Source organism: Lissotriton vulgaris, chromosome 6 (assembly GCF_964263255.1).
Source record: "Lissotriton vulgaris chromosome 6, aLisVul1.2, whole genome shotgun sequence".
Taxonomy (NCBI): Eukaryota; Metazoa; Chordata; class Amphibia; order Caudata; family Salamandridae; genus Lissotriton; species Lissotriton vulgaris.
In genome coordinates, this window is record NC_141694.1 from 1,154,571,800 (window position 1) to 1,154,584,488 (window position 12,689).

Sequence of the window (12,689 nt, forward strand, 5' to 3'; positions counted from 1 at the left end):
CTAGGACGATGGGTTGCCAGTAAATACAAGCTGACTCAGATTTACATAAGGAAGTCGCCAATGTGGGAGTGTGAGCTCTGAACGTATTTGGCAATATGGATAACAATTTGAACTTGGAAAGTTGCTGGAGGTACATACCTCGAAAAGGGTTGTGGTTGGAGTTGATGGCTAGCGACGCAATGAATTTTGAGATGTGTAGGAAAGTGTCCCTTTTTGACATTGTCACCCCCACGTTTTGCCTGGTAGTCGTTGCAACGTTGACTGGAAGTGCACTGGGTACCTACTAACCAGGTCCCCAGTGCCAGATCTCTTTCCCACAACTGTACAATTAGGGTAAGGAGGCTAAAGAGGATCCCTAAGAGCTGCTGCATGTATTATTCCACCCTAAGGGACCCCTCACCAAACACATACACACTGCCACTGCAGGCTGTGTGTCTTGGTGCAGACCAAAGAGAAAATACAGCATGGCAAACAACCTATGTGCAATGCCTGTAGACACTGCATGCAGTATAGGTAAGTCACCCCTACAGCTGGCCTGACAGCCCTAAGGGTGGGTGCACTATACTATATGTGTGGACATATCTGCAAGAGCAGGTTTACCCTGGGGCTGGTCAGTTAAATTGCTGCCAGTGCAAGTGATCACGGAAGCCATTTTAAAGTACATGTGCTGGACACTGCTGACAACGAATTCCCCAGCTACATGACGACTTCACTGAAATCCAAGATGTTTGCTATCAAAGATCTTGTATTAATAAACCCACACGAATTCCAGTGATTGATTTATTCATACATGCACTCAGAGGGCATCATAGAATTGCCCCCTGAAAATCTACCAACAACGATTGTGATGACAGACTGGTCCTAGCTGGCCTGCCACCACAGACCGGTGTCTGACCCCCAGGGGTGAGGCCCTTTGCTCTCAGGAGGTCAGGAACAAATTCTGCTAGGGCACATGGTGTTTACAGCCCCTCCCACAGGATGTCCTGCTAATTAGCAGTCTAAGTTAGGGAACTTCAAAGAGCCCACTGCCTTTGGTTTGCGAATCTGGCTCCCCTCACATGAGAGGATGTCAACCCCCTATGCCCAGGGCCCAATTGGTGCCTGGACAGGTGGGAAAATTAGTAGTTAGAAAAAGTGTGTTCACCTTCAGGCTAGTTCCAGTTCTAAGGTGGGCTACCTGAAGTGAATACAAAAATCAGAAGTCTACTAACTTTGTGATGGCAAACTTATGAACTCTGGGACAGGGTTATGCCCACTTCCCACTGGAAGTGGTCATATAGGGCACGTTGTGATCCCAGGGGTACGTAGCCGATTGGCTACTACCCTACACTCCCCCGACGCGCCAATATCTAGTATTTAGGGGAGCCTCTGGCACCAGGAAATCATAAGAAGGATCGAAGAGCTGCCAAACGCAAGAACTATGGAAGTAGCAAATGACTGGGCGCCAACCCTGCCAAGCCTCTTTGCTGTTCCTGACAATTGTGCCAATGTTGACTCGCCCTGGAAGCTGATATGCCTCCAAAAACCTGGGAGGTCTGCCAGCACTTCTGCCAAGACTCAGGAATTCCTGTGTAGCAGCATAGCTGCATCCCTGCATACTGCATGTACCCCAAGAGACCAGTGAGGACTCTGGACCGCCAATACCGACACCAGAAAGCACCACTGCACACTAGCCCCCTAGCCCGAGCTGAAGTGGACAAATGATCCCCTGGCCCACCAGAGATGAAGGCTACCTTGGGCTTGACTTCTGTAGACTTCTTGATGCTCCTGCAGCCTCTGTGTGTTCAGGCTCCCTCAATCGCGAGTGCCTTCTGTGAGGACTAAAGGTGTCTCCACGTTACAGAACATCGTGAGACCTGAGCCCCCTTGTTGGTTCAGACCACCTGGCCCACTGTCCAAACCAGCAGCCTCTTTGTGACCAGACCAATCCTTATTGAATAACTTTGGGTGCCTGCCGCTGTATTTCACCACTGATGTCGGCCACCCTAGTGCCGCTAAAGGTGACTTGCTGTTGCTGCCTTGGACTTTTCCTTGTACTCATTTACCTTCTGAGGATTGGTCTCGTAAGTCGCTGTAAGGACCTTGAATGCAGTATTTGTTTTTCTTCCCTGGGATAGCATTGCCTCTTATGAAGTGTTGACTCCTGAAAACTAAAAGTATAATTTTTTATAAATTTGTGCATATTTCTTTATTGAGTCGTGCAAACCATTTTTTGACTCTGTGTGCATTTTCAGATGTGTTACATTCCTCTCTGTTAAGCCTAAGACTGCTCGACCACACTACTTCCTAGAAGAACACCTTGGTATTACTAGAGCAAGCCCCTGTCCACTCATAAGGGAATACCTGGGCTCTTTGCACGATATACCTCTTTTTGTTATACCATTTAAAGAGCGAGCTCCCCTCAAGATGGCATATCAGAAGCAGGGATCTGGGGGTGGTTATCTTGCCATCGGTTTGATGTTAAAAGTTGAGATGTTTTGTCTGGGTTATGTCAGTGGTGGAGCAGCGGAGAGCTTCCTTGTATACAATGGCGATGACTCCTCCGGGTTAGTTAGTGCGATCCCGGTGTATAATCTTGTAGCCTGCGGGCGTTGCGATGGCTATGGCAGGGATGGAGGTGGGTCTGAGCCAGGTCTCCGTAATAAAGATCATGTCGGGTGTGAGGGAGGTGAGGGTGTCTCTGCGTGTTTGCAGAGGGACAAGATGGTGAGTGGGATGCACTGGAGCAGTTCTGGGGTGCTCGTGGTTGACGAGTGGGTGTGGCTGATGTCCTGGATTGTACTGGGGATCCTGTGATGCATGTGAAGCAGCAGCAGGCAAAAGGTCCTTATATTATTCAGAGAGAGGTGATGCCACAGTTGTTACGCGTCTGGGGTTCAGTGCCAGGAACTGGCTGTGGAGTAGCGGTGAGTGGAAGGAGGGCTCAGGTTCCTGACGCTGTCCTGTAGCGGACGGACATAGGCAGGCTTGCCTTTCGTGTGCCGGCGGGGAGGTTGCACTATGTTCTCCATTGAGTAGATCCTAACGGACGAGAGGTGCTGGGTGGTGGGAGGGCGGTGAAAACGGCTGGAGCTACACAGGGCCAAAAAACACAACAGTGGCACATGAAATGGCTAATCTAGACAGAAAAAGAGGCTGACTGGCACAATATGAAAAAGGAAATAATTGCTGTACAATGCTCAGTACAAACAGAAATTTGCAGTAGCGAGGTATGCGGGAGGGAGGCGAGGGGCCACCCTGAGTTGCACACAGTCAACCTTACAAGTGGCAGCATGAGACCTGTAGAAGCTACGAGGGGGAGCTGGCACCGGACCTGCTCAAAGGGGTCGTCCTTCGGCCTCCATTAAGTAGGTACTGGGGGAGTGCAGAGCTCTAGGTGGCAGAAAGGCAGCAAAAAATGCTGGAAAAACACAATGCCACAAATCAACATTAGCACGTGAAGCGGCTAATCTAGACAGAAAAAGAGGCTGACTGGAACAGTATGAAAAAGTCAATAATTGCAGTACAATGCTCAATACAAACACAGGAATTTGCAGTAGCAAGGAATGCAGTGTGGAGAGCGGCGGTGAGCAGGGAGGTGAAGGGCCTCCAAGAGCAGCACGCAGGGAACCTTAAAAGCGGCATTGGAAGACCTGCAGAAGCTGCGGGAGGGAGCTGGAGCAGAAACTGCTCCTAGTTATTTGAATAAGTATGCAAGGTCCTTTACTGTTGTGTTACAGCAAATCTGCAAGTTGGGGGATTGTTTTTTAAACAGATATGAATTTCCCATCTCAGAACATAGTTTAAGTAGATTTGTGCAGATGTGATTTTATTATATGCTACACTGCAAGCATTATTGTGCCTGGAGTTAAGCTAGATACCTGTGGACGAACTATTCAAAAAGAGTACCTAAGAATTAAATTTGTGGTACAATCTACACCATTTACTCTGGACTTTCAGGTAAATTAACCATCCCTAATTAGGTATAGCCAATTCGATTTACATGTTTAGTGTCAAGGCACTGGCACTGAAGTCTAGTTAGCAGACCTCAGAGCACTCTGAGTGGATAAACCAGCACCATCATTCGAAAACCTTGGGGCTGACCATACAAAAAGAGACATTTCCTTACATTTATCTTATATATTAATGGGTTGCAAATAAAGTCTGGTTTCAAAACATTAATTTCTTCCCACCAAATCAAACGTGGTGGCAAGCACTTCTAAACAAGAAGGGTTTCCCAAGAGGCACCTTCTCCTTTGTGAATGTCAACAAAAACATTATTTATGAGCAGGCAGTGGTCCTTTGGATGATTTTCCTTTTTGAAATGCAGCTGTTTTTTCCTTCTAGGAAAACGGGGTAGGATTTTTTTTTAAAAATTGCTTTATATAAAAGCAATCTGATAGACTACTAGACGCAGATTCCTAACGTAGAATTAACCCCAGGCATGAGACTGGACCTGGAAAACTTTTCTGCCACAGCATCCCTGCGCGAGGGGGGATGGCACCATGTAACTCCGCCCTGACGTCGTCCGTGTACGTGACGTCCGCGAGAATATATAAGTCCCTTTTCACCGGCATGTCCCAGGGACGGCTCCGCTCCAACCCCATGGCCTAAATCTTCAAACCCTTCTATCCATGGCTCGCGGCTGGCTTTTCCACCGGCCTCTCCGCCTTCCCCTGGGGCCCCTCAGGTACCCCATTCCTCTGTGGATCCCCCACCACTCCGGGGCTGGCCCCTTCCTCCTACTGCTGGACTTGGGGATGGACGGCTCAGTCTGAAGCCGTCGCCCACGGAGGAATTGCTTTCTCTTCCACGGCGCCCTACTGAGACCAGTGTTGCCTTTGTGAGGGCTAATTCCACAGCTGCTGGTATTCTGCGAATGGATGAACCTGTCACTCCTTTTCCTACAGACAACCTCTTGAAAGTTCTCCATGAGGGATCTGGTGGACAGGAGTTGTTCCTTCCTTTTGAGGCGTCACTCCATAATTCTCTTTAGGGGGCTTGGGCGCCCCGCAACAGACGATCCGGTGCCTCAGGAACTTCTGCATCGCCACCGTCCTGCTCCACACAACCCGGTCTTCCTTTTCCGTGTTTGCCTGTGGTATTGTTTCCTCCGTCTTGGGAAGCTCGGTGGTTGTATTCATGGGTGCGTAATGTCTTCGCTTCTTCTAGTGCTGCCTTGTGGGCGCTTAATACTTTGTGTGTGTTGACCAGGGCTACTTCCTACCCGTGGGACAATGTAGAGTCCCTTGTTTCTCATGTCTTTCATGAGGGTGCCCGTGCTGATCTGCGGGCCCATGTGTTGGATGGTAGGGAGTTGGCCACGTTTATTCTTCGTGCAGCTTTGGATGTTGCCGATCCTCTCGGCCGTGCTATGGCCACTTCTGTGGCTCTCATACGCCATGCTTGGCTCTGTGATGCTGTTTTCCCCGAAAATATTAGGGAGCGTCTGTTTGACCTACCCTTTGATGGGGTCCTCCTGTTTAACAATCATGCAGACTCCGCCATTCAACTTCTTCTTGTGGGGCTCCGTCCTCCTCCTCCCTCTCCTCCTCCTCAGTAAGCGGTTTTGTTGATCCTCCAGGGCTTGATGCGAGGTGTTATCCCACTTGCTCCTTGTATTCGGTGTTTGGCGTGACTGTTACTCTTTCTGTGAGGTATGCTGTGCCCTCTGGGTCCTTTGGTTGGCCCCTCTCTTCAGTTGACTGCTGTTTCAGCCCCTATTTTTGTGACAAAAATGTACCTTTTGGCTGATTTTAAGCCTTCTGTGTTTTCTGTCGCAGGTTTATAATTTTGTTCCCGGCGATGCAGGACTTTCCTCCCTAGGAGTGGTTCACATACTTTCTTGGGACTGGTCCTACCCTATGTGGGGTACTTGTTGCTATCGTATAGCCCTGGGTTCCACTGGGAGGGTGTGGACCCCGCCTTGCGGGTTCCTCGCCTTTCCTGGTGTTTTCAGCTGGTGCAATCCCTCTTCACCTGGGTGTGGCTTGGCCATCTCTGGCGTTGTGCTGCCGTGTTTTTGCCTTTGTCCGCGGTTTGGTCTGGTCCTCTGTCTGGTGTTCCAGGGGGAATAGTTTCTTATGTTGACTACTTGGTCCGTCCTACTTGTTTTTAGGTCTCGCCTGTCGATGCGCATGCGTATCGAGCAAGCGAGACTATGGGGGCTTATCCACTCTTTATCCACTGCAAGGAATCGTGGCGATTCCTTGCAGTGCCCGTGACTTTTAAGCTCAATGCGCATGCGCATTGAGCTTAAAAGCGCGTGCACGTCCGTCTTGTTTTACCCGCTCCGCCCCCTCCCCTTCCCGGCGTGTTGCATTTCTCCTCCCCCCTCCCCTCTCCTCCGTCCGTCTTGTTTGTTTAATTTAACCCGCTCCGCCCCCTCCCCTTCCCGCCGTGTCGCATTTCTCCTCCCCCCTCCCCTCTCTTCCCTCCGTCTCGTTTGTTTATTTTACCCGCTCCGCCCCCTCCCCTGCCCGCCGTGTCGCATTTTTTTTTAAATCCCCACTTCCCCCCTACCCCCCATCAATGCCAACACTGACGCCGTGCTAAAGCCCGCTCTCCCTCCATTTACTGGCCTTTAGCAGCCTGTGGAACGCCTCTTTTCCTGCTGGAGGGATCTGCTTTAGCGCTTCCAACTAGTGCAGGAAAAAACATGTTTTTATTCCACGTCCGAAAACTCCTCTCTTGAAACAAGACACCAACCTCTAACCAGGGAAGAGAGTACACCGGAATTGAGGCAGCCTTTTAACACTGGTGAAATAAACACTCACCAACAGCAGGAACAGAGCGTGCAGCCCGGCCATGTCAGCAATCTCAGAGCTCTGGGAGGAGCGGCCTTTCCAGTCTTTATCCTCCGGCTCCCACAGCAGGGAGATGGGGGCTTTTCAAAGATTGCAACGGAAGGGGCCTGTATAAGGAGGGCTATTGAGGGTTACTCGGAGTGCTTTAAACTAGCGTAGGGTAGGAGCCTGAACTAGGGTGACCATATTTTAAAAACTCCAAGCTGAGAAATACTTCAAAAATAGACTGCAATTTTAAATTGACCGACGGACCGAACAATTTAATTAATTTCACGCACGAAAACACAGACAATGATACAGTGAATGGTTTAAATGTAACTTTTACTCACATTATCATCTGTTTAAACTAAATTGATTTCTGCTAGAGCCTGATTTGTAGATCTAAACTCGAAAACATGAAAACATATCTCCTACTATCAGCCAGCCCTCTCTGAAAACTAAAATGTGATACATTTGCTGAACGGATAGTGAGAGACCAGGAAAAAAAGCAAAGTATTTTTGTGTTAATCTCGTGACACAGTTTTAAAAGCTGCTAAAGGCCAGTAAATGGACGCAAGTAAAACAACGCCAGCGGCTTGTGTGAGCTTGGGCGATCCATTGAAATGCTTCTCTGCATCCATCTGCTGCTACGGCCTTAACAATGTTCTTGCTGTACTCAGGTTTAGCCCGCATGTTATTGGCTACGGCGCCAAGGGGGGTGGTTTTCAATGACGCATTATCTGAAGGTAAATTCACATTGCCATGGTGCCCTCTTGGAGTGAGCCTCATGCTCTGTTCTGCACCTTGCAAATTTGGCGAATGCTTGGTATGCGCAAGATTGCTTTGCACGTTCAAATCAACAAAAACATTATTTGTTTACTTGCATTTAATTGATGATAATACTTTCTAATGCACGCATCTGTTTATTGCTGCAAATCGGGTGTAACTTGGGCAAGCTTTTAAAAAAATTGTCCAACAATAGCAACTTTGCACCAGCATGACAGGAATTTTGTCCCTATATTTTTTTATATATTTACCTTCACAAAAAATAGTGGTATTGCGTGAAACTTGCTGACTTACCTTGCCTTATGGACACTTGGGCTCCTGAACAAACAGCAATTAAAAAATGTTCATCCTGGTATAACTAAGTAGCCAGCCATCTTGTCTGAAATGATTCTTCAACCCCTCACCCTCAACCCCTCACTCACCCTCACTCTCACTCATCCTCACTCACCCTCAACCCCTCACCCTCACTCACCCTCACCCTCACTCACCCTCAAACCCTCACCCTCACTCACTCACCCTCAACCCCTCACCCTCAACCCCTCACTCACCCTCACTCTCACTCACCCTCACTCAGCCTCAACTACTCCCCCTCACCCTCACTCACCCAAAACCCCTCACCCTCACTCACCCTCACCACCTCACTCACCCTCACTCACCCTCACCCTCACTCACCCTCAACACCTCACCCTCAACACCTCACCCTCAACCCCTCACCCTCACTCACCCTCACTCACCCTCACTCACCCTCACTCACCCTCACCCTCAACCCCTCACCCTCACTCACCCTCACCCTCACTCACCCTCACTCACACTCACCCTCACACAGTGCAATAGTTCTCAGACCATTTCAGTTAGAGCTTTTAGAAATGTTTATGGCTTTTTTTATTTGTAATACTTTAGCATTGGCTACAGGAAACAAAAATGCTAAACATTTACAAAAAAACCCATAAACAATTCTAAAAGCACTAACTCTAATGGTGCGAGACCTATTGCATTTCCAATGCTTGTTCCTCTTTTTTTCCAGCTGATAGCACTTCTTAGTGGATCAGCGTTTTTCAGAGCGGTCTCCTTTTAGTGGTCGATGGGGATTTTTTCTGGCCTTGCCCTTGTTTTGAGCCCAACGTGGTTTGGTTTCATGGCGTTATCAGCGGCTGGCTGCATGCGCCTTTCCTTCTGTTCAGTTGCCGGGGGCCTTGGCGTCGGCCCTGGAGCTCCATCTTCTTGTTCTGCGGGAGCTTTGTGAGTTTATGTCCTTCTTCTCCCACCTACCTTATTGCTGAGGCGCAGTTCTGTCTTGTCTGTTGACTGCCAGCTGTGATAGGCTCGGCTGCCCTTTTGCACTGGGTGTGTTTCCCGGTGGGTGTGCTTTGCCTTCGTTCTACCTCTTCTCCTTGGAGTCTCTGGGTAGCTCTTCCTTGATGCTCCGCTGCGTTGCTTGTACCTCTGGTGGAGATTTTTGGTACTTTGACTGGGCTTGGGGTGCTCTTGCCTCCTTACGCCTTGTCCTTGTTTCCTCCTGCTGAGTGGGGGCGGGCCTTCTCTTTGCAGTCTTCCCGCATCCCCTCACTGGCCGGTGGTCTTCTAGATGAAGAGGTTTTCTTTTGCCTGGGGGGACAGGGCTATTCTCCCTGTCCATTTGACTCATCCCCTGTTGGGGCCTTGTGTCGAGTCCAGGCTGGTGAGGTCCTCTCGCAGACCCTCCTTCCCTTTGGGTATGGCTAGGGTATCTATTCTACGTTAAGGAATCTGCGGCTAGTAGTCTCTATCTGATGTACGAGTTACTTACCTTCGGTAACGATGTATCTGATAAGGACGATTCTAGCCGCAGATTCCTTCACGACCGCCCTTCCTCCCCATTCTGCAAAGACTCTTCCTTGGTCTTCAGCACTCGTCTAACTCCGGTGGTTGTCCTCTATGAGTGCATTTTCTATTCTCTCTCCCTAGGGGGATGCTCGTCTTGTGGTTCGCTCCATTCCTTCATTTCTGTTGATTGGTTGATGGTGTCATGAGTTCTTCTGCACCTTTACACCCTAGCCTGCAGTGGGAGTTTGATCGTGACTCCTTCCTTTCGTGGCTTGCACTTCTGATTTTTGTAGCCCTTGGGGTTGAGGTCCCTTGGCGGGGTCTCGACCCTTTGTTCTTTTCAGAAGCTGTCTCTCCTTGCTGGGGTTGTCTGTGGATGAATTGTCGTTCCTCTTCCTTTCTGACCTTAGTACCCTTCTCTGTTCTGGGTAAAGGGGTTGCAGACTTCCTCGTCTGCTGTGCAAATGTTCACATGTTTCTGCCCACGGAGAGGTGGTTACTGTTGTATTGTTTGCATGCTTGCTTACAGTAGCTGTGCTCTATCCTTTTCTTTCCATGTCTTTTGGTGTCATAGTGCCTAGCACAGTTCTGTGTGGTGCTATTCCTCACCATTCGTTTCTTACCTTTCGGTTTAGCTGTTTTTTTGCACAATGTTCCAGTACTCTCACAGTTTGTGATGGCTCCGCGATGTGCTGACGAAAAGTTCTCCGAAGAAAACTTTTTGTAGGCGCGCCGAAGTGGGACTTATGTATCTTTGCTGACGTCACGCACGCGGATGATGTCAGGGCAGAGTCACGTGGTGCCGTCCCCCCGGCTCACAGTGATGCTGTGGCAGAAAAGTTTTTCGGATCCAGTCTCACGCCTGGGGATAATTCTACGTTAAGGAATCTGCAGCTAGAATCGTCTCTACCAGATACATCGTTACCGAAGGTAAGTAACTCGTACTTCACAGACGTGGTGGTCTGCTGACTTAGCATGCCACTATGTCGTTGACTTTAACTAATTGTAGAGGGTCTCCATATGCGACCTACCTGATTCATATTAATGAGCTATGTCGAATTGCGACCCACTACGAATCAGTATTTTGTGAACCAACCTATTAATACATAGATTGATTCACAAAATACCAATGTATTCTGTAGAAGTTGGCGTGCAATTGTGCTCATATCTTCCAAATGCATTTCAGTAGATTCCTATTAAGGAAACGCCAATTGCAAATCGTTATTTGATTCAATTTTCTATTTCTTAATGTGAATCTTAAAACAACCGGGCCCCACGAGCATTTAATCGTTCACTAAACTAACATTAAAGCAGATACTGCTTACTGAAATTTAGGTTCACACATCATAGATAAGTTTGTACCTTATTCACCTATCTTGTTTTTTGTATACAGAATAGTTTGCTCATATTTTAACTCTGCACCCAAACCTGAGAACGAACAGGGTTTCATTGCCAGTTGAAATTTGCACTGAGAAAATGTTGGGAATTGTTCAATGAACAGAATACGTTGAACCCATTTAAAGAACTGACGTAGCTTTCAGTTTACATTAATCAATGTGATCACCTAACAAATTAGTGTTAGAAATTCTATTTATTTTCATGTTGCATAAACATTATGTTGTCATTTTGTGATATTCAAGATCACATGGAGTTCATTTTGTTTCTGCCTATCTGCTTTAACTGTGAAGTGTAGTTAAATTGGTATGTTTTTCGTAAGTTTTACACTAAAGTTTATAGTTACCATAATACAAGTATAGTGATAATAAAAATGATAATGAACATCCTTAAAGTTTTGCTTATCGTTCCTAATCATTCTTGTGTTTATTTTCAGATGGGTGCTTGCTTTTCAAAGGTGTTCAACGGATGTCCTTTAAAGATTCACTGTGCAACTTCCTGGATCAATCCAGACACTAGAGGTACTGTACAATTGTTCTAAACTTGTGTGTGTGGTTTTTTTTAATTGTTATAAATACACTTTTCTTTTGATTTATTGGAATCTGTAGCATTCTGCTCATTGTGTGACACTTCATCTAATGGGTGTATGATATTAGTGTCTTATTAATTTTAAACAAATATATTGATTTCATTTTAGATTTGTAAGGTGACATTTGTCTTTTCCAGTAATGGATGTTCATTGTCGGACTACAATGAGAAGCCAGGTTGTGTTTTTTGCTTTCTTATTTATCCTTCTTTTAATGACTTTTTTTAAAATCACCCTAATATGCCATAGCACTCTTTTTTTGTCATCATATCTCCCATACAAGGATATCATCTAACATATACTACTTTATAAACAGAACACCTGGCTGTACAATGCAGAATGTTCCGGAGGTAGGTGAATCATAATCATTTGACTCTTCTCAAAAAATCATGTTCACATCCTCTCTGAAAGAGATTCTAGAAAGCATAGGTGCTACCCGAAACCCTTTTTTCACAAAATTCTAATATTCATCACTTTTTGAAACAATAACACTTTCAACCTGTTAGAAATGGTGGTCTCTAGTTGGCAATGGCTGGCCACTGTCCAATTAGGGACCCTTCTTCCTAAGTCAGAGTAAGGGGGCTACACCCTTTGATAACCCCTACTCAACCCTGTGGTAACGTAGCACGAGCAGCTAGGCTTATCTCAGATGCAGTGTGTGAAGAATTTATGACCATACACAGTAGCACAGTGAAGAACACTACTAAGAGACACCTTAGATAAGTATCTTTATATATAGACTTAACACAAGACATACAACTGTAAAAAGCCACAATACCCCAAAATAGGATTATTCTTGAAATGCTGCATAAATACTTCAAGGTGTGCAAACAGGAGTTCAGTTCAAAGCAGTGGCCTCTCCGACCCTCTCATTTACAAAATACCTAGATTTCCGAGCTAAACAACAAAACGTGAAACGTGAAGCGGTAGCAATGATTTACTGCACGCGAGGCCGGTGATGCAATGAATCCTTGCCACGAGGAAGGAGACGATGCACGATCTACTGATGCGTGCGGAGACGAGGCGACAACTTCATGCTAGGACGTTGATGCCATAAATCCTTGCAGAGAGGGAAGAGACGAGGCGACGATCCTGTTGCATGTGCGAGTAGGTTGTGAGGCTATGAAATGGCGCTCTCTGGGGGGCGACGATCCTGGTGCGATGGAACTGATGTTGCGAGCACTCAGCGGCAGCAGCGCGATGACCCTTGGTGGCGCTCTCAGCTGCAGCGTCCCACAAGAGTGCGTTAGCGATGATCTCAATGTGGCGAGCACTCGGCCGCAGCAGCGCGATTCCCAAAACTGCGCTCTCGGCTGCCGCGGCTCACAAACGTGCATTAGCGACAATTTCAGCAC

General features: G+C 47.3%; 1 protein-coding gene across 8 annotated transcripts in view; it reads left to right on the forward strand.

Annotated features, from left to right (window-relative positions):
- The window catches only part of MAP4K3 (mitogen-activated protein kinase kinase kinase kinase 3), a 1,209,829-nt gene that overhangs the window by 599,654 nt on the left and 597,486 nt on the right, over nucleotides 1–12,689 (forward strand). For all 8 annotated transcript variants that reach the window (XM_086927230.1, XM_086927231.1, XM_086927232.1 and 5 more), the window contains one exon: nucleotides 11,185–11,269. In XM_086927230.1, coding sequence (XP_086783356.1) covers nucleotides 11,185–11,269 — 85 coding nt within the window. The remainder of the gene's footprint in view (nucleotides 1–11,184; nucleotides 11,270–12,689) is intronic.